The 20,351-nt window shown below is 61.4% G+C and overlaps 2 protein-coding genes across 3 annotated transcripts in view; one reads left to right on the forward strand and one right to left on the reverse strand.

The window, feature by feature from the left end:
* The window catches only part of LOC115504352 (mitochondrial import inner membrane translocase subunit TIM16), a 66,125-nt gene that overhangs the window by 19,637 nt on the left and 26,137 nt on the right, over positions 1 to 20,351 (reverse strand). For both annotated transcript variants that reach the window (XM_030301282.1, XM_030301280.1), the window contains exons 8-9: positions 18,544 to 18,630; positions 18,010 to 18,092 (exon numbers count right to left, since the gene is read on the reverse strand). In XM_030301282.1, the coding sequence (XP_030157142.1) occupies positions 18,010 to 18,092; positions 18,544 to 18,630 (170 nt within the window). The remainder of the gene's footprint in view (positions 1 to 18,009; positions 18,093 to 18,543; positions 18,631 to 20,351) is intronic.
* On the forward strand, positions 2,538 to 13,014 carry VASN (vasorin). Its single transcript, XM_030301283.1, is given in 6 exon segments — positions 2,538 to 2,563; positions 10,986 to 12,538; positions 12,541 to 12,570; positions 12,573 to 12,735; positions 12,737 to 12,871; positions 12,873 to 13,014. Coding segments are annotated over 5 exon segments (2,013 nt in total). The 5' UTR covers positions 2,538 to 2,563; positions 10,986 to 10,995.

The following is a 20,351-nucleotide window of genomic DNA, read 5'->3' on the forward strand; positions in this document are numbered from 1 at the left end:
CAACGGGCCGGCCCATGACTCAGGTGCTGGGGGCGCGGGGCAGGAAGTCAAGGAGGGCAGGGCTGGCTCCCCCAACAGGTCAGGCCAGTCTTCCTTGCCTTAGGCAGAGCCGTCCACGGGCACAGGGCAGGAAATGGGGTCATGGCACCCAGCCCCAAGGGTTGGCCAACAGCTGGCACGGGCCTGACCCCTGGCCTTGTGAAGAGATCCAAGCCAGGTCTGGGTCTGGAATGCAGAACATAGTTCCGGCCTGGCAGAGGGCCACCAAAGGTGGTAAGAGCTGGCACCTCTCCCGCTGTCACGGTATGGGGCAGGGCTGGCATCTGGGCTGGCCACTGGAAAGGGCTCTGGCCCAGGTCCAGGGGTCTGCCCCAGACCCAAAGTCATAGAAGGTCTACAGCCTAGAGTGGGCCCCTACTTCCAGACCCAAGTCCCAGAAGATGCAGATACCAGGTCACATGAGGGAGAGGTTGGTGCCTGATAATCTCATCAGCTTTCCTAATATTCCTGCAATTAGCACAGGAAGTACTGCCTGCCAGGAAAAGCTGCTTTAAGAGTTCTCCGGCTCTCCCTGGCAGCGCATCTCTCCCCTTCAGACCCACCAACCTAGATATCCTGGCATCACCACTGGTCCAAAGTAGTCCAGATCTCCTGGATCTGCCCGTGTCACCCAGGCTGGGCAGCCGAGACCCCCTTGGACCAAGCCTAGCCCCACACTCCCTTAGAACCAGGTTCTAAGCGGGGCAAGGGGAGGGGTACCTTGATGCCATATGAGGGGAGAATGGAAAAACTGGGGAGGGGGTCCCCTGGAAGCTGCCTGTGAACCTCTGCGTGAGTAGTAGCATGGCATGTGTAAGCCCAGGCCCAGCACTGGAGTAAGGGATGCACCCTTTAGGCAGGTGTGTGGGCTCTCTCCATCAGCAACAACCGGACAGGGAGGTGAGAAGCTTGGGGGCCTGTCACAAAGTCCTGTTCCTTAGGGAGGGTTAGGTTGCAGCACCACCCCCCAGGGGCATCTGTGGACGCTCCTGAGGGCTCTAGGGAACACAGGGCCATCTCACTGAAGCCACACAGTACCCACTGCAAACTCAAATGCTTCAGGAATGTGAGCGGGTGGAGTGCTCCTGGTGGAAGACACCTGGGAGTTGTGGGGACGGGGGTGGCCAGTGAGCCTCGGCTTCCATCAGAGGGGGCAGCTACTCCTCGGCCCTGGCCCAGAGTTCCTACTGAAGGGCAAGCTGGGAAGTCCCGTTTTGATGTGAAACCACCGGATTTTTCAATGTTGGCAATGGCTTCAAAGTTTTAAAAAGTCCCAAACGAGCCAAATGAAACACACCAGAGATCCAGCACTGGCCCAGGAGCAGAGGTTCACAAGTCATGCCCCGCATCTCCACACCAAGACAAGCATGCAATACAGGCCAGGCTGGAGGGGATGGCGGGTACCCCAAGGCCTTCTGGAAGCTGGCAGCTGAGCTGGTCCCCAAAGGCTCTGAGGCATGATTCTGACCACAAACATGGAGCAAGAGGGCAGAGAATTTTCCTGGAAGACTCCAAGGCAGGGAGTTTTTCTGGACTAGTCCAGTCCCTGGCACCCACCCCTCCTGCCTGTCAAGGGCCACCATCAGCTGCGCCCAGGCCCCACTCACTGAGTGTGAGGCCCAACCTCCCAGTTCATCCCACCCCGTCCAGCACAATGGTAAAAGTGGGGCCCTGGGCAGACGGTCACTTCCCTTCCTGTGTCTCAGTCCCTTCATCTAAAATGTGGAGAATGTGGTCCAGGGATGCTCACCTCCCTGAAAGCCCTCATGGCTAAAAGCACCCCCGAACTCAGATTTGGCATTAGAGATTGTATTTAAGAGGCTCTCAGAGGGCTCTCTGTGGCCTGCCCAAAAGTTTTTGAAATTGGGATTAGCTACCAACAATAACACATTGACAGATTTCACCTCAAAAAAAAAAACAAAAAAAAAAACAAGAAAAAAACCAAAAAACAGATTCCCAGTTTCTCTTGAAAAACCTGCAACTCTCACAGACTGGGGCAGGTCATAGGGGTTGAGCCCTTACACCAACCCTCAGCCACCCACTCCGGCCTCTCCAGGTCCCCACAAACTCTGGGGTCAGCTCCTCAAGTTTGTATTACCCTTATATCACCTGCCTGTTGTGTCACAGGCATCCGGGTTTGGGACTCTTGGCCTCGATATTCTCTTCTTTTTCACACGAAAAACAGGGGCCCGCCCAGGGTTGTAGGGCGAACTAGTGGCAGACCAGACTGGAGCGCGGGACTCCTGATTCCCTCGGTCAGGAGGTGGAGTATTAGGTTGCCCGGCGGAACGACCCCTTCAGCGGAGAGAGGAGGCGGGTCTCTGTCGGCCCCGCCCCGCCCCGCCCCATGGGGAGCGGCCCCGCCCCCGGCCCTTAAAGAGCGACCCGCCTCCTAGCCAGCCGACTCCGCAGCCCAAACCCCGGGCGGGGAGACACCGACGCTGCTGCCTCGGGACCCTGGAACCAAGGACGCTTCCAGGCCGGCCGGCCCACCCCGCCCGGCTCCCGCTGCCGCCGCCGCCCGGTGAGTGTCTGCCGGGCTGGGGCGCTGCGGGCGGAGACGGGGGGGCGCTAGGGGGCGGGCTGTGCAACGCGCCGATCACGCGCGCGAACCCCTCCTATCGCGCGCACACGCACTCAGGACCGACACCTGGACCCCAGCCCCGCACGATCACCCGGGCGCAGGGCGGGCGGGCCCCGTGCACCCCCTGCCCGCGCCCGAGTCGACCCCTCCTCTTGTAGTCCCGGACAACCCCACGGCCGCGCGCGCACCCGCGCGCGCGCACAAGACTCACGGGCCAGTAGCCGGCAGGGCTGCGAGCAGACAAAATAAACACCCCCTCCCTCGCTTCCTCCTCCCACGGCTGGGCCCTCCGGCATGACCAGTTTTATGAATCAAACCCCTTTGAGGGGATAGCCAAGCCATAGTCTTGGGTTACTTTTACCTACTGGAGTGGGACACTCTGGTTCTGGGCCTGGAGCCCTCCGTGCCCCTGTGCAGATCTGGGCAGATCGGCCGCCTGGGTATTGAGGACCCTTGTCACCCAGGGCAGAGCAGGGGGCCAATAGGCATGCAACCCTGAGGAGGATTCGGGGGTGGCTACGAGGTATTTGACGCCCCATGGGGCACGAGGGACAGACCTTGGCTGGCTCGGGCCCTTCATTTTCCAGATATTAGGGTGTTCTGTCTCTGCCTCTGCCATGGACAGGGCTCTGCTTGGGCTATGAACCCAATGGCCTGGAGCCAGCTTAGTCCTTTGTGTCCCTGGGCTGGCAGCTCTGGGGCCTGAGGGCTGCTGAGGTCCTCTGTGGTCACTGGCAGGCCAGGCAATTGGTGCCAACCATTCTGCCTTGCCCCCATTCGTTAAAGATTACCACACCAGGGTCACTGACTGCCTCTCCTGCTGGGGCCCAGGGGTGGAGTCTGAAAGGTGGGAAGGAGGAAATGGCCCTGAGGGTCCCAGTGTCCCCCCGCTTGCCTTTTGGCAAGGGCAGGTGAGGTTCTGGAAGAGGCACCAGGATGCAGAGCCCTCTTCTCCAGGCCTAAAGCTTCTGGGGCTGGGTAACTGTACTAAAATGTAAAGGCTCCTTCCCAGTCAGCTGGACTTTGAGTGTTGGGAGCATAGAAGGGTAGCTAGGTGGGTGCCCTCCAAGTGCGGTCCATTTGAACTGACTCAGAGGGTAGCGAAGTCCAGCATGGGCCCAGCTGTTGGCAAGGCCCAAAAGGGATAAAGCAGGCGGGTGGGGGGATGGGAGAGCAGTCCCCTGGGCTGGCTGTCTTCTCCCAGGGGACTCAGCCCCCAGAGCTTCTGTAAACAGAGTGTCAGAGGCAGGAAGAGGGCTCTGGTAATGAGCAGCCCAGCTGGATTCCCTCCAGACCATTATCTGGCCCAGGGAGGGGGGATGAGCACACACGTGCCAGGCTGGGGGCCTGGGCACTGCCTGTCCCCACCTCCCCCAGTTGCAGACTGAAACAGCTACCCTGGGACCTGTGGGTCCAGAGGGTCAGATGGGGTCAGTGGGGGGTTGCTGTCCCAGGGCATTTGCTTTCTCCACACTCTGGAAATGGGGGAGGAGGGATTGAACACAAAAAGCCAGACCCGTGCTCTCCTTAGGAAGCCTCCTCCGGCAGGCATGGAGATGCCCTGGGCAGGAGACGGGTCCACAGTCTCTTGACTCCCATTCCTGACACCCCTACTAATGCCTTGGGTGGGGGGGGCTGGAACAAGTCCCACGTAAAGATAGTTGAGTCCCCATGGGGTCTTGTAAGTGAACCCCATCCCTGAACTGGGTAGCTCCTGGGAAAAGGAAAATGGTGTCTCAGGTGGGCCCAGGAGGCAGCTCCCACCTCAGCAGGCCAGCCAGCCAGCCCCCTTGGGGACCAGAGAGAAGGCTAGGGTGAGTCTGTCCCACAGAAGCATCCCTGACCATTGGCAGGCCCTGAGCTCTTGGAAAGGGCAACAGTGCCACCTAACCCGGTTAGTGACCCCTCCTATAAGCCCCCCTCAGCTCCCCTTAAGAGTCCCTCCCTGAGCCAGGGAGCCCAAGGCTCTGCACTGCCAAGAAAACCAGCTCCCCTCACTGCTGTGGAATTTGCAAGATTTCTTGGAGAAGGGGGAGGGTGTGTGTGTGTGTGTGTGTGCGCGCGCGCGCGCGTGTGTGTGTGTGTGTGTGTGTCAGAGCACAGCCCAATGGGCGTGTGTCTGGCGTGGGCATGTGTCTGCGCGCGCGTGACTGAACAGGGCTGTGTTTGGGGGCGGGCAAGGGTGCTGCGGGAGTCTGAGTGCACCACAGGCGGACAGGGGCTCAGCCTTCTTCCTTTTATCGGTTTCCACATTCCAGAGTCAGCCGGATTGCTTTCCCTCAGCTGGCTGGTCCGCCTGGCCGGCCAGGCCCTCGAGCCTCCCCCACTTTTCCTCATTCCAGCCTCTCTGGGTATGAGGAGGCTGAAGCAGGCTTCCTTGAGCCACCTTGGTTTTGGAGGGTAGAGGCAGGCAAGGGGCCAGTTCTCCAGGTTGGGGATGGTCCCCCAACCAGTCTCCTCCAGGGGAATGCAATAAGGCTCTGACATTCCTCCGCGGCTGCCTGAGAGATTTAATTAAAGAGGGAGGAGAGAACTGGCTTGCATTGAGAAGGAGCTGGGGCTGGGGCAGTCACTGGGGCCCCTACTGGCCCTGGGCCTGGATGGGCAGCAGTAAGAATTGAGAGATCCAGGCACAGGGGACCGGGTTGTGGCTCCCCTGAGCCACTCGTGGACTCCAGAAAAGGCCATTTCTGCCACAGGGAAACTGAGTACCCTGGGCACGGCAAATGAGAAGGGCAAGACCCCTCTAGGGCCACTTACTTCTCAGTCCCTGCCTAGGCCCCAGACAACCTGGGCCCAGCTGGCTTGGGCTGGTGACCTCCCTTGGTGACTAAGGTCTTCCTCTGGCAAATTCAGGGTTAATTGCAGGGTTAGGGCCTTCCCTGATGAATGCTTGGCCCTGGGTGGGGACAGGGCAGCAAGGCAGCCCTGCATCTGACTGGGCCCAGCCCCCGTGGCATCACACCTGCGTGTGCGGATGGTAGCATCTGGACTGGCCCATTTCTAGTTGGGCTGCAGCCACCAAATAGCTTCTGGGGCAGCAGGTGTCCTCTCCCAACAGAGTGGCACCTCTCCTGACTGAAATGACATATCTCGCCGCCCTGAGGGCCCACTTGAGCAGAATGGCTTTAGTCACTGGTCTCCCAGCCCTGGGCTGACAGGTCTGGTAGCTGCCAAGTCATCCATGGTGCCAAAGAAGGCAGCCACTTGGGGCCAGGCAGCTCCTGCCATGGAGGAGTGGGGGCAGTGGGGAGGAGGGCCCAGCTCCTGCTCTTCTAGCGCTGCCAGCCAGCCAGCCACACCTGCCACATTTGTTGGGGATCCACACCCCTCCCCAGACAGGGAGAGAAGACTGACATCCAGACTGTCCCCCTTTGCAACCTTCTGCCCCAATGTCTGTAGGGGCGACTCACCCAAGGAGCCTCTCCTACACAACTCTGCTGGGGCCTTATCCCAGAAGTTCTCATTTAATTGCCCCAGGTTAGGGGTAGGGGTGGTAGTGGTGGTGGCAGAGGGCATCAGGAACTTTCCAAAGCTTCCCAGATGATTCTCATGTGCAGCTGGGGTTGAGAAACCTCTGGGTTATAGGTGGGAAACAGAAACCCAGAAAGGGAAGGAAACTGGATGGGGTCATGAAGTGGTGTCTGGGCCTCATCTGTAGAATGAGCAGAGCTGGCTGGGGAGGTACACAGAGTAAGGCAGAGAGGCGGAGACTAGTACAGACTCCCAGCTTCATCACAGGGTCTGACTAAGGCCCCCAGCCCCACCTCAGCCCCTTCCCCTGAGGGCCTAGGACAGAGATTCTGACCTCTCGGCTTTGCTGTGCCCCAGGGATGGGGAGATAGGCGGACCCAGCCCAGGCTCTGAGCCTCCTCAGACACGTCAGCGAAACCGGAGCCAGCCGTCCTGGCCGCCGGCATGGTCCCCGCCTGCCTGGGGGGTTGGCAGACTCCTGGGCTGGGCTGCTGCCAGGCCTGGCCAGCAGTACTTAGCCTGGGGGGGGGGGGGCGGGAAGCACTGGGAGCCAGAGGCCCAGAGTCTCAGGGTCTCAGGGTCAGACCTGCAGCACCTGACCCCTGCGCCCACTCTGCAGTGTCTGGCACGGGAAGGGGCTGTGCTGGCCTCATCTGTTCATCTGTCCAACCCTATTCCCTCACCAGCCTTGTGGCCTTCCCCAGGAGCAGTGAGATGAGCAGCCTAAGGTCTGATGTGGTCACACAAATGCCTGGGTTCCACCCACTCACCAGTCCCTGCCTGACCCAGTGCCTGTGTGAGAGTGGGTGCCTCCAGGTGTCCCCTACACTCACAGGTGGGTGGGGGCACCAGGATCCCCCTGAGAGCTCCTCCCTCTGCTCCCTTTCCCCACCTCCAGGTCATAGGCTGAAGGGGGGCTGGCCAAAGGTCAGCTCATTCCCCCACCCACTGCCAGAACTAAATACACCCCTCATCAGTCGGCTTTCTCCAATTCCTACTCTCCCACACCCAAGGGTGGAGGACAGAGGGCAGCCTCTGCATGGAAGCCTCCCCTGGACCCAAGGGACCTCCTGTCTGTGCTGAAAGTGGCACAAAACCCCCCTCACACCATGGCATCCTCACCCTGTATGTGCAGAAGGCAGGGCTCAGGTTTTATGGGTAACACCTTCAGGAACAAATGTTTACTGAGCACTTAGCATGTGCTCCAAGAACAAACTAAACAGCCCTGACAATGAGGCGCTATAACCAGGACCCCTCCCAACTCCCGCCTTCACAGATGGGAAGGGAAGTAAAGGGCCATGGCCAGGCTCTCATACAGCCAGGCTGGGACTGCGGACAGTGGGACCTTAAAGCCCCATCCCAGCAACTGTCCCCTGGAGGGCAGCAAGGCCAGCAGCAAGAGCCTGGGCCTCTGTTTCCTGCCTCTTCCCATCACACCACGGTGGGGCCAGGTCAAGGCAAGTCTGCAGAGTCCAGGTTTAAGAGAAGAGACCTGGACCCTTTGCCCTCCTCCCACCCCACCCCCCAAAGCCTCAGGGCTGCCTCCAAAAGTCTCCCCTCACCCTCTGCAGAGGGAAAGGTCCTACCTCCCTGCCTTGGGTCAGCAGATCAGATATCAAAGCCCAGGCCCCTGGTCCTTCAGAGCTGCAGGAATTGTAATGGCCAGGAAAGCCGTGACCTCCCATGACAGACCCCACCCCCAAAGCACACACACACACCAGAGCGAGCCCAGACAGGGAGAATCACTCCCAGAACTTGTTAAAAGAACTTCCCCATTTAAAAACAAACAGAACAACACACAACTACAACTCTGGGTGTTCAGAACAACTCCAGAGAGTGAGGCAGGGCTGGGGTGAAAATGAGGCCCAGAAGTGAACAGGGACTTGGGAAGCTACTTAGGGGCTGAACTTGGGCCTACACTCAGGTCTCTATCTCCTGTAGCTCTACTGCCCACCCCCTCCATGGTCAGTCTTCACCTTCCGGGTCCCTTCTGGGGACTCTGTGGTCTCCTCTTGGTGCCAGGACAGCCCACGGCGGAGCCCCCAGAGCCACCAGCACCCACCTTCCCATTTCCCAAAGCCCCCATGCTGACTCCTCACTGGGCAGGTGGAGCAGGGCTCTACATCCTAGCTGCTGCCTGCTGGGGTCTTCCCAGCCCAAGATGCCGATTGCTCTTGTGAGCCAGCGCCTGCTCCCCACCAACTCAACCAGACTGCTGCTCTATGGCTAGACGGACCTACAGCGAGCGTCTCTGCCTCCCTCCCCCGTGATGACTTTATTGATTAAAGGGCCAACAGACTCTGGAGTGAAGCCCAGAGCCCAGGCTGATGCCTCCTCCGTGTAGACTGGGGAACACCCTCCAGCATGCACCCCAGGCCCCCAGGGGCCACGCCCGGCTGCTCTGTGTTTAAGCGCTTCCAGTCGTAGGAGGTGCTGCCTGAAACGCCTGGGCAGACAGCGGAGAAACAGAGGCTCTGAGAGAAAAACGCAGTCTATGGCCTCATGGCTGGGATGCCCCTGGCCCAGGTTGCCTGACTGGAGCATGAGCTCTTAACTACGACCTTATACAAAACCCAGAGGGAGCTGAAGCCACAGGGGTGGCCACGTGTAGGGTCCCCTCCCATCCTGGAGCCTGGCTGCTCCCTTCCTGACCCTGCCGGCCCCACGGGGAGGGCTGATTCAGGGGGAAGCGGCTCACCCCACACGTGGATGTGGGGGGTGGGGGTCGCACACAGCCCACATCTGGAGGCCAGGCCACACCCACTGCCTTCTGAGTCAGTGAGGGTGGAACGGGTCCACTCCGGGGAGGAGGCTGGGTGCGGTGCACGCAGCCCCCTCGGGACGGTGCCGGCAGGGCCAGCAGGGGCACAAAGCCTTCCAGGTTCTGGTCCAAGCGTCATCTGAGGTTCAGCACGAGGCCCTGCCCCAGCACTCACTTGGCAAAGGTGAGCTAGGCATGCTCTGGGACACACGGGAGCAGGCAGGGTCTCCCCTCAGGGTGGGGATGGTAGAGCCAGGACCTTAGACAGCCAGGGAAGGGGCACGAGCTGGAGGTCGAGGAAGGCCTCCCTGGCTGGCCTGTGAAAGGTGGTCATTGGTGTTAACTAGGGGGGCAGAGGCTGATGGCCCCTCTTCCCTGGCACAGGGGACCCTGCAGGCAGGCCGGGCCTGGGCGGGCCCAACCTGGGTAGCAGGCCTTTACCTAGAGCTGGTCTCCCCAGTGACTTGTCTAGTCTGTCCTGGGACCACCTGCTCCCCCTCTTCTGCCTCACATTGCTGGAGCCCATGTTCCTGGGGGAGGAGCCCGACGGAGGGCAGCGGGGCAGAACACAGGCTGGATTGGGGTGGGGGGCACGTTACCTGCCATGGCCTGATGGCTGGCAGGCATGGGGGAAGGGGAGGCTGAGGCCCAGCACAAAAGGCCCTTGTGTGAGCAGAAGGCGCCTGGAGGGGAGGAGTGCTGGCCTCTCAGGGACTCTAGGGGCCCAGAGAGTGGGGACTGCTGCTAGGGTGGCCCCTGAGCTCCTCACAGGAGCCTGAGTGAAGGGGGGCCCGTGCTGTGGCCCCATTCTGTCTTGAGCAGTTCCAACTACGAGCTGGGGCCCAGAACAGCAGAGGGAGCACCCCCCCACCCCGCCCCGGGCAGGACTGGGCCCCACATCAGGAGGGCAGGACCATCACGGACTGCAGGCCTAGCTGCACCTGGACGTGGTTAAGGACCTGGGCTCCGGCTCAGATTTCCTGGCAGTGGGACGGCAAATCACTGCACCTCCAGGAGCCCCCCCTCTCTCCTGCCATCTGGGAGCAATGAGAATAGTTTCCACCTGCTGTGGCTGCTGGGGGTGCCACGCGAGGGGAACATAAATGCTCAGTGTGCCAACAAGGGGAAGAGTTGCCTGCCGCTCCTCATTCTCAGTGCTCTGGCCAGAGCACACCCCAAGAAACAGCAGACAAACCAATCTGCAGAATGTTTCTAGGCCCAGCCCTGCTTCTGGGGCCACCCCGCAACCAGTGTCCCTCCACCTGCCCCGGGTCAGTCTGGGGAGGCCAGGACCCCCACCTCTAGATCTGTCATCACACCTCAGAGATGAGAGATCTGAAGACCAGGGGACACCTGCCAAGGGCTTAGGCCCTCCTCTGCCCCCTCCCCAGGAGCGTCCCCCACCCTGGCCAAGTCCTGGCGGGCCCTCAGCTCCCATATGGGGCAGGTCTGACTTCATAAGTGGAAAAACACCGATCCCATAGTTTCCGTGTGAAGTCTTCCCGCCGCAGTCTCTCTCATTGGAGGACACAGAGCGTGGCGGCAGGGGCCAGCGGCGTGGGGCAGTCAGCTTCTCTGCTTACGCGCTGGCTGCCCGCCCCTCCTCTCCCAGACGCTGTGGGGAGGGGCTGCCGCTCTAGGACCCACCATGCTCCCTCCTGGCCTGTCCACCTCAGCAGAGGCGAGGCGGGGAGGAGGGGTGGGGCTGGAACTGCAGGGAGGGCACAGAGCCTGATGCTTTCTGACCACGTGTTCTCCCTGAGCCGCAGAGGCAAGAGGGCTGGGGTTAAGGAGAAGGGGATTTTCATGATCACTGAGTGTTTGGGGGCCAGCCTCCCTGTGCACACATCAGCCCACTAAACCCTGGTGACAGCGCAGGAAGTAGCAACCGATAGCCTAACGAAGTCATGTGACTGCTCAAAGTCACTCAGTGAGAGACTGATGGGGCCGGGGCAGGAACGAGGCCGGGGCACTGGGGACCTGACTCATAACTACTGTGTGCTGTCAGATTTGGGGGCAGGGAGTGACGAAGGGGGCTGGGAATTCCCTTCTTGGTCCTTCCTGGCGTGGCTGTCCCCTGGGTCCCTGACTCATGGTCTCCTGTCTTTACCACTTCTCTGCTCCCAGGACCCAGAAGATGTACCCCAGAATCCCTCTGCCCCCAATGCTGCCGCCACTGCTGCTGCTGCTGCTGGCCCCAGTCCCCGGAGTGCAGTGCTGCCCGACAGGCTGCCAGTGCAACCAGCCGCAGACGGTCTTCTGTGCCGCCCGCCAGGGAACCACAGTGCCCCGGGACGTGCCCCCTGACACGGCAAGCCTTTACGTCTTCGAGAACGGCATCACCACACTCGATGCAGGCAGCTTTGCCAGCCTGCCAGGGCTGCAGCTCCTAGACCTGTCACAGAACCAGCTCGCCAGCCTGCCCGGCGGGGTCTTCCAACCACTCGCCAACCTCAGCAACCTGGACCTGACTGCCAACAGGCTGCGCGAGATCACCAACGAGACCTTCCGCGGCCTGCGGCGCCTAGAGCGCCTCTACCTGGGCAAGAACCGCATCCGCCACATCCAGCCCGGAGCCTTTGACACACTAGACAGCCTCCTGGAGCTCAAGCTGCAGGACAACGAGCTGCGGGCCCTGCCCCCGCTGCACCTGCCGCGCCTGCTGCTGCTCGACCTCAGTCACAACAGCCTCCCGGCCCTGGAGCCTGGCACCTTGGACACTGCCAACGTGGAGGCACTGAGGCTGGCCGGCCTGGGACTGCGGCGGCTGGACGAGGGGCTCTTTGGCCGCTTACGCAACCTCCACGACCTGGATGTGTCCGACAACCAGCTGGAGCGAGTCCCGCCGGCCATCCGGGGCCTCCGGGGGCTGACGCGCCTGCGGCTGGCCGGTAACACCCGCATTGCCCAGCTGCGGCCCGAGAGCCTGGCCGGCCTGGTGGCCCTGCAAGAGCTGGACCTGAGCAACCTGAGCCTGCAGGCGCTCCCACACGAGCTCTCTACCCTCTTCCCCCGCCTGCGGCTCCTGGCGGCCGCCCGCAACCCCTTCAACTGCGTGTGTCCCCTGAGCTGGTTTGGCCCTTGGGTGCGGGAGAGCCGCGTGGCACTGGCCAGCCCGGAGGAGACACGCTGCCACTTCCCACCCAAGAACGCTGGCCGGCTGCTCCTAGACCTTGAATATGCTGACTTTGGCTGCCCAGCCACCACCACCACGGCCACGGCACCCACCACAAAGCCCATGGCTTGGGGGCCAACTCTCTCACCTTCCAGTCCAGCTCCCACCTGGCTCAGCCCCACGCAGCCTGCCACGGAGGCCCCCAGCCTGCCGCCTGCCGCCCCACCCACTCTGGGAGCTCCCCCGAGGCCCCAGGACTGCCCAGCGTCCATCTGCCTCAACGGGGGCACCTGTCACCTGGGAGTGCACGGCCACCTGGAGTGCCTGTGCCCTGAGCTCTTCACGGGCCTCTACTGCGAGAGCCGGGTGAGGCAGGGGCCCCAGCCCAGCCCCGCCCCGGCCACGCCGGAGCCGCCGCAGCCCCTGCCCCTTGGCATCGAGCCAGCGAGCCCCACCTCCCTGCGTGTGGGGCTACAGCGCTACCTGCAGGGCAGCACCGCGCATCAGGAGCCTCCGCTCACTTACCGTAACCTGTCAGGCCCCGACAAGCGGCCGGTGACGCTGCGGCTGCTGCGCTTGCTGAGTACACAGTCACCCAGTGCGGCCCAACGCCACCTACTCCATCTGCGTCAGGCTTCTGGGGGCCGGCGGGTGCCCGAGGGCGAAGAGGCCTGTGGGAGGCCCGCACACCCCAGCCGTCCGCTCCAACCATGCCCCTGTCACTCAGGCCCGGGAGGGCAACCTGCCGCTCCTCATCGCTCCCCCTGGCTGCAGTGCTCCTGGCCGCACTGGCTGCCGTGGGGGCAGCCTACTGTGTGCGGCGGGGGACGACGGCAGCGGCTGCCACTCACGGCAAAGGACAGGTGGGGCCAGGGACTGGGCCCTGGAGCTGGAGGGGGTGAAGGCCCCTTGGAGCCGGGCCCCAAGGCGACTGAGGGCGGTGGGGAAGCTCCACCCAGTGGGCCGGAGTGTGAGGTGCCTCTCATGGGCTACCCGGGGGCCAGCCCCCAGGGGCCCCTCCCCACTAAGCCCTACATCTAAGCCCGGAAGCGACAGGCTGCCAGGCCAGGCTCTCAGCCCTGCTGGACCCGCCAGCACCCTCCTGCTGCCAGACCAAGGAAGTTCTCGGATCCCTACAAAGAGGACACATCAAGGTGAGGGCTGTGTGACCACAGCAAGATCCTGCCCCTCAGTCTCCTCATCTGTGAGATCCTGGGACGCAGGTGACCACCTCTAAGGTGGCGCTATGCCTGAGTGCCTACGAGGACGGCATCTGCCCGGTTCTCTGCAACGTGCACCTTCCCTGGGGAAGGGTGGGGCGGGCCCTGCCGTGTGCTGGTAACACAGGCCCAGGGCTGCCAGGCCCCCCTCCCAGGAGATCCTGGGGGCCAGTGAAGGAAGCCCCCAGAAAGACAGCAGAGGGAGAGAAAGGCTGGGGATGGGGCATGTGGCCCAGCCTCGGCCCCAAGGAGCAAAGGAACAAAAGAAACTGGAAAGACAGACGCTTAGGAACATGTTTTGCTTTGGTTTTTAAAAATATATTTATAAGAGATTCTTTCCCACTTATTCTGGGAAAATGTTTTTCAAATTCAGAGACAAGGACTTTGGTTTTTGTAAGACAAACAATGATATGAAGGCCTTTTGTAAGAAAAATAAAAGATGAAATGAGTGTGTTTCTCTGGCATGGCCCAGGGTACCTGGGTGGGTGTGGAGGTAAGCGGGAGGCCAGAACCCCCAGGGTGGGAGGGCTGCCGCTGAGGACTATGCCAGGGTGGCCTGCCCTCCTGGGATCCTGCCCTGGGCTGTGTCTGCCCAGCCTCAGCTGGGGTGCCTGATTCAGTCTCTTGTTGAGACTGGGATGCAGGCCGGAGCCAGACGGGAGCTGGGCAGCTCCTAACCTTGAAGAAGAGGAACATGAGGGCAGCCTTACCTTGCCCAGGCCCAGTGGTCAGCCAGCAGGAACTGTACTGCCCCTGTGAAGCTGGGGAGGGCTCGTAGCAGATAAAGACCGAAAGACCGAGAGGGTCTGCAAGGGCTCCTCCTCAGGGAAGGGCCTGACAGGCAGTCACCTCCCACTTCCTCTGCGGAGGGAGTGCGCCTACTGCAGCAGGAGCCTGTGTCCGGGCCTGGCACAACACACAGCCCAGCCCTGCCTGCAGTCCTGATGCCCTTCCGCATGGGCTCGGGCTGGGAAAGCTTGCTCCCGGCCTCCTGTTCCAGCTGCAGCAAGGCACCTTGGAGGGGCAGCATGGATCCTGAAAGGCAGGAATCCTCTGGTGACTGTGAAGGGACCCAGCCAGGGCTGTTTGGGGCAGGTGGCCCAGGGACAGGACAAAAGGTCTGAGCCTGGCTTGTGAAGGCCTGGTAGCCCTGTGATGCCCCTTTACTCTCTGCATTTGGGATGTGCCCAGGCTTTCCAGAAACCCCGGAAGTGGGAGTGTTTTCCAGGAAAGCCGCAGGCTGTGTGGGGGCAGGGCCAAGGATGTAGAGTGCAGTTCTGGCCCAGACTGGGTGCTGGAAGCTTGGGAACAGGGACGGATACACAGCACCTTCTCCCATGACCGTGGGACAGGAGGCAAAGTGGGCCCTGAGGCCTCAGAGAGGTGCTGTGACTGCTGAGCGAGCCTCCCCGAAGCCCCGTGCCTGTGTCTCCTCTGTGGGTCATGGCCCCTGGGCCTCACCAGCCTCACCCTGGCTGGAAGGAGGCAGCCCAGTCAGGTCTGGGGAGCAGGCCCTGTGGCTCAGGGCGTTGATGTCAGCGCCGAGTCAGGCCCAGCCACGCGAGGCTCTGGATTCAATTAGTGGCTGCTGAGGGTTCTGGCATGGGAAGGGAGGAGGTGGGCGGTGGGTCGTGTCGGGCAGCAGAGGATGGTGGCAGTGAGCCTGGGTGGGGCCCCTTCTTCCTGAGGCAGCGGCGGCAGCCCAGGTGGATTTCCTGTGAGCCTGGGTCCCATTAGGGGAGCAGTATGGCGAGGCCTGCCCTCCCCCTCGGCAGCCCTGTCAAAGGGGCCATTGTGGGCCCACGGGCCGCTGCTGAACACAGCGTGGCTGCTGAATAAATGTTTTCACTGCAAAGCCAAACCTGGCCTAGTGGGATGGGGGGGGGGGGGGGGAGGCGGGACCTAAAGAAAGGGGCTAAACGCTTACTCCAGCCCTCCCAAAAAAGGGATTTGGGGTATCCCAGCAGATCAGGAGCTAGGGGATGAAGGGGGGGGGGGGCAGGGGCAGAGTGGGAGACCAAGCCAAGATACAACCCTTACCCAGGACAATGCCCACGGCTCTGGGGCAGGGTCCAGGGACAGATGTAGGGAAAACGTCAATTCTGACTGCTGGGTTTTTGCTGCCACAGGCCCTGTGCCATACGGGCTACACACGCTCCCACTAATGCCCAGCAAATCCTCTCCAGATGAGAACCACAGCCTGGGAGAGGTGAGCTGGCAGCTTGCTCACCGCAGGGGAGGATAGGATCCCACCACGGGCTCCCTGGCCCAGGATGGGGTGGCCAGCCACGTGGGTGTCCAGGAGACGGGCAGGGCCACTGTGAACAGCAGAAGCTCCGCAGTGGGAAGCAGCAGAAACTGAACCCCAGCCTCCACCCTGCACAGCCTGGCTGCTGGGGTGTTCTCAACAGAGGATCGACTTCTCTGGCCTCCGCTGCCTCTGAAGTAACCGGAGGAGAGACATCCCCACCTGCCTGTGGCTGACGATGGGTACAGCTGACCACTCCGCCATCCAGAAGCACTGGACTGAGGCAGGCGGCATTTTTACATCTCCCAGTCTACAATGTGAGCTGCTCCTTCAGTGCCAGGCCCTGCTGCCTACCTTCCCACCTTCACCCTGCACTGCACACAGCCCCTGGCACATCTGAGGGACCTGCTGCTTGAGCTTGGCTTCACACATAGGCCCCTGATGTCCTGCTCTTCCCCTACTCTTGATGAGGTATGCTCCACACGTGATGGTGGGGGCTGTGACAGGGGCCCCTGGGAGGCGGGGGGGCCCTGGGCTCTTCCTAGGAGATGACCGGGAGGGGTGAGTGCCTGAGCCCTGGCCCCCTCTAGCTCCTATAAGAACACACTGCTTTGCTCAGATTGAGATGGAAAAGCTGTAAAAGAAACTGAGAGTGGGAGAGAGGAGGGCGGGTATACTGGAAATCCACGGCTATCCCCACATTTGACACCCTGGACATCTTCCGTCCCAGTCACTCAGCAGGCCTAACCCTCCAGGGAGCCTGAGGGGGCAGGGCATGTGCCACCACTACCCTGGTCCACCAGCTTCACGGAGGGCCGGAGAGTCCCCACTCCTCTGCCAAGGGTGTGGCCTGGCAGGGCAGGGGCCAGGAGTGGGGGGAAGGAGGGGGCGGGACACTGGCCTGGCCACCCATCTGGGAGTGATTTGAGAAATTCCAGGCCTTGCTGGCCCTGCGAAGCTATTCTTAACCGCTGTAATTACAGGGTCAGCCTTGGCCAGTGGCACCGTGGGGTCTGGGCATCGTTAACTCCTCCAGGGCAATGCTGGGAGGGGCGGGGGCTGCTCTGCGGGGAGGGGGACCCATCAGGAGCCAGGGGTGGAGCCTAGAAGGCAGGAAGTGGTGGGTGGAGGAGGACTTGATGGCTAGTGCTGGGTCCCTTTTCCTGGCTGGTCCAGCTCCCTCCTGCTGGGGAGCCCTGTAGGGAAGGAGATATCTGGCCCGGGGAGGCATGGGGGGCTAAGATACCAATGCAGCCTCAGGGCCTGGGTGCTCTTATTCTTCCAGCGCAGGGGGGCAGTCACCAGGACCCCAGGGCCCAGAGTAGGAAGAGGCCTTGCACTGTGTGGTTCTAAGGCACTGGATCTCACTCAGCCTTGCCTTCCCCATCTGCAAAATGGGCCTCACCAGCTCCCCAGCCTCTTCCTGGGTTTTAAGAGGGGGGTGGGAGTGGAGGGTCACTGCCGCTGTTACCCCTTCCCTGGGAGCTCTCAGGTGGGGGGTGACTTGGCAAGAGTTCTTATGGCATCAGACTTCCCCGCTCCCAAACACGTCCATGCCACACCTGGAGCTTGGACAGGTCACCACCCCCTTCTGTGACTCAGTCTCCCCAGTCATGAGTGGAAGAGGAAGGGGCTGGATAGATAGCCAAGGGACCAAGACTTTCTCCTGGCTCTGACCTTCACAGATCTCTGCCTGGGGAGCAGCAAGCCCCTCCAAGAGTCATGGGAGAGCAGGGCTGAGGCTTCTAAAAGGGAACCGGGCCCCTGCCTCCTCCTACCCCAGCCAGACTGGTCCCCCACTCTCCTACGCCTTGTTTCCTCACTGTGACAGGCAATCATCTCTGAGAGCCTCCTGTGCCTAAGCCACAGTGAGCCTAGGCCCCCGTGCACGGAACTGGCTTGGCCTGGACCCACGGCACCCCACAAACCTCCTGCACACACTGCCATGAGGATGGAAAGATGAGGCGCACATGCAGTCCCAAGCCACCCAGGCGCACCCACCCCCTCACTCACCCCCCAAAACCACCAGAGACAGGCGTGTGGCCCGGGCTAAGGAGCTTCCATAAGGCCTGCAAGCCTGCCAGCCCGAATGTCCCCCCCCACCTCCCCACCACGTCCACCCTATCAAAGCTTTGGTCTCTTCGACCCTCGGCATCACCAAAACAGCCACAGCAAAATCAAGGGCATGTCCATGCCTCCCACCCATGTGTCTGCCGGGTCACAGTCCCTCCCCCAAATGCCAAAACACGCCGACATGAGCCCTCAGGCTGAGGCCTGCACGGCCAAGGGCCCACTCTGTGGCTAGGGTCCACGTGAGATGGGGTCAACAGGCGACCCCACAGCCCAGCTCAGGCACCGTGACCGCTTTGGTGCTCAGCCCCTCACTGACAAGACCTGAACCAGGTGAGGCCTGTTCCAGCTGGACTGGGCCCCTCCACTCCGCAGGGGGCCTTGCCAGGGCACATTTGGAACCCTCCCCGATGGTGTCCATTACAGACCTGGACTTAAGACACCATCTAGCCCTTGACCCTCCCCACCGATCCATCCCAACATGCCAGCTGCTCCTACCCGGGTGAGGTGTCCAGGGTGATGGAGGTGAGGGCGCTGGAGAAGTGCCGGGTGTCCCAGAGCTTCACTTCACGCTCACGCATCTGCAGGGAGGGAGCCAAGAGGGGCTCAGAGGGGCCCATCCCCAGGAACCCAATGCCTGAGGAAACAGCCTTGACACAGGGGCACCTGCCCCAGAGCAGAGCTTGGAGGGTGGCGGTGGGGGGTGAGTCATGGCAGGGAGGGAGGGTTTGGGTTTGCATGTCCGGCCCCTTTAAGAACCCTTAGGTGACAAGGGACAAGGGGCGGTTCCCTCCATGGACTCTGGTCCCCTGGGGGGGGGGGGCTGCCACGGTTCCCAGGGTCAGGCTTAGCTATTGCAAATGGAATCTGCCAGTTTTCAGCAGCTGGAGGTCCCCTGGGGCTCTGAGACCCAGCTGCACACAGGGCCGTATATGGACAAGCCTAGAGCTGGCTAGCCGTCCCCCACCTCCCCCTGGGCTTCACTCCTACCCTCTTGGTGTGGGTACCCCACCCATCTGGGAGGAGCCCTACCTGGTTGAATCCACTGGACACAAGGTGCTCCTGGGTGCCCGTCCACACCAGCCAGCCATCCTTGCTGTTCTTGTGGGCCTCTGTGCTCTGGAGGACACAAAAGATGGTGCTGAGCCACCAGGTCCTCCTGCAGGGGGGACACCTGCCGGAGAGCCCTACAGAGGGCAGGAAGGGCCAGGATGGTGACCCCAAGAGGCTAGCTGGGGACAGGGAAGACTGTATCACTACAGGATGGACCCCAGCCTCACCTTGGCTGAGGAAAGCTCTGCACCCAGAGGGCCACCCGGTCACCAAGCTTGGGCTCAGTCTCCCTCCTCCAAAGGGGACTGCTGGGCTGTCCTGCCACAGTGACGGTGCCAGGCCAGCAGCACATCCTTGTCCTTGCAGGTTCCTAGACTGGGAGGCACTCAGTTGCCGGTCACCAACCCCAGCCTCTGGGGACCCCTGTGCTCTCTCAGAACCTCATTTTTCTCACTTGTGAATGGGGCGTGTTGCCTGGGCTGCCTACTTCCCAGAGCTGTCTGAGCACCAAATGACACTACATGCAAGAGCCGGCCTACTACAGATCAAGGGATAGCAAGCATCCCAGCTGCCTCCTGAGTGCCAGGGGCTGGGGAGAGGGCCTGATGCCAGGCTCTAGGGAATGGTCCCTGGAGAGCGGAGAACGCACAGAAGTGCTCCTCCTCGCCCTCCCGTGGTGCTGGAGCTGCCAGCAGGAAGGCTTCCTGGGCCCAGGGAGGAGAGGCAAGTTCACACCCCAGGCAGCCCTGTCTCCTGGGCCCAGGCAGGGAGGAGCAGAAGGGGCCAGAGGAAATGCAAACAGCTCCCTCCCAGTCACCTCGGCCCCTGGAGCCTGAGACCAAAGACCCTGTTACCAAAAATAGCTCACCCCAAACTGTGGCCAGCTTCCTCCAAGCTTCCCACGATCTCCTTGGGAATGAATGAGAGAAGGGAGGTGGCCTGGGAGGAGCTGGCCCAGCGCCCCCTCCCCAGCCTGCGGAGGCGGACCCCAGCGTGGGAGACCCTGGAACGCCCGTGTTGTTTAAGGGGCTTTTCTCACTGCTCCCTTCCCACCCAGCAGTCAGCACAGGAAGTCGGGGCTGGTGCCTGAGAACCAGGGCCCCACACCCCTCTCTACACGAGGGGGCTGTGGGGCCAGGGCAAGATCAGCCTTGCCCTCACACCCCAGAGTCGGTGAGAAGTGTCACATGGGCCCTCCCTCTCATCAGTGTGCAAATATCCCGTGTAAGCAGCAAAACAGATGGCCGGCAAAGCATCATGCATCATCCATTCATTCGACAGACATTCGAGGCTTCCCCAGGCCAAGTACCATGCAAGGAGCTGGCTGGTTCTCAGGTGGATGGTCACATGGGGGAGACCAGGCTGCTCATTCATTTGTTCTTTCATAATACGAGTGGAGTGTTCAAACTGCATACTCCACTGGGCGCTGGGGACATGGTCAAAACAGAAAGGGTCCCCAAACTCACAGCATATACAAGTCGGGAGATAGAGGCGAACCAAACAGAAATACCTATGTCACTACATGTTGTTGTAAGTGCCAGGAAGGAGCAAAGGGAAGGCTGTGGGCACAAGCTTTGGAGTCACTGCCTGGGTGAAAACCTGCCCGGCCACACTAAGCATGTCTTCCCAGCATGAATTACCCGACGTCTCTGTGCCTGTTTCCTCAACTGTAGAAAGAGTACTGAGCACTGTATTGGGTCCTCCTTTGGAGGGCTGTTGTGGGAAGTGTCAACACTGGCGAACACTCAGGGCTGTGTCTGATACACATCCAATAGGCATGTTTTTTA

The sequence above is a fragment of the Lynx canadensis genome, chromosome E3, assembly GCF_007474595.2.
Source record: "Lynx canadensis isolate LIC74 chromosome E3, mLynCan4.pri.v2, whole genome shotgun sequence".
Classification (NCBI taxonomy): Eukaryota; Metazoa; Chordata; class Mammalia; order Carnivora; family Felidae; genus Lynx; species Lynx canadensis.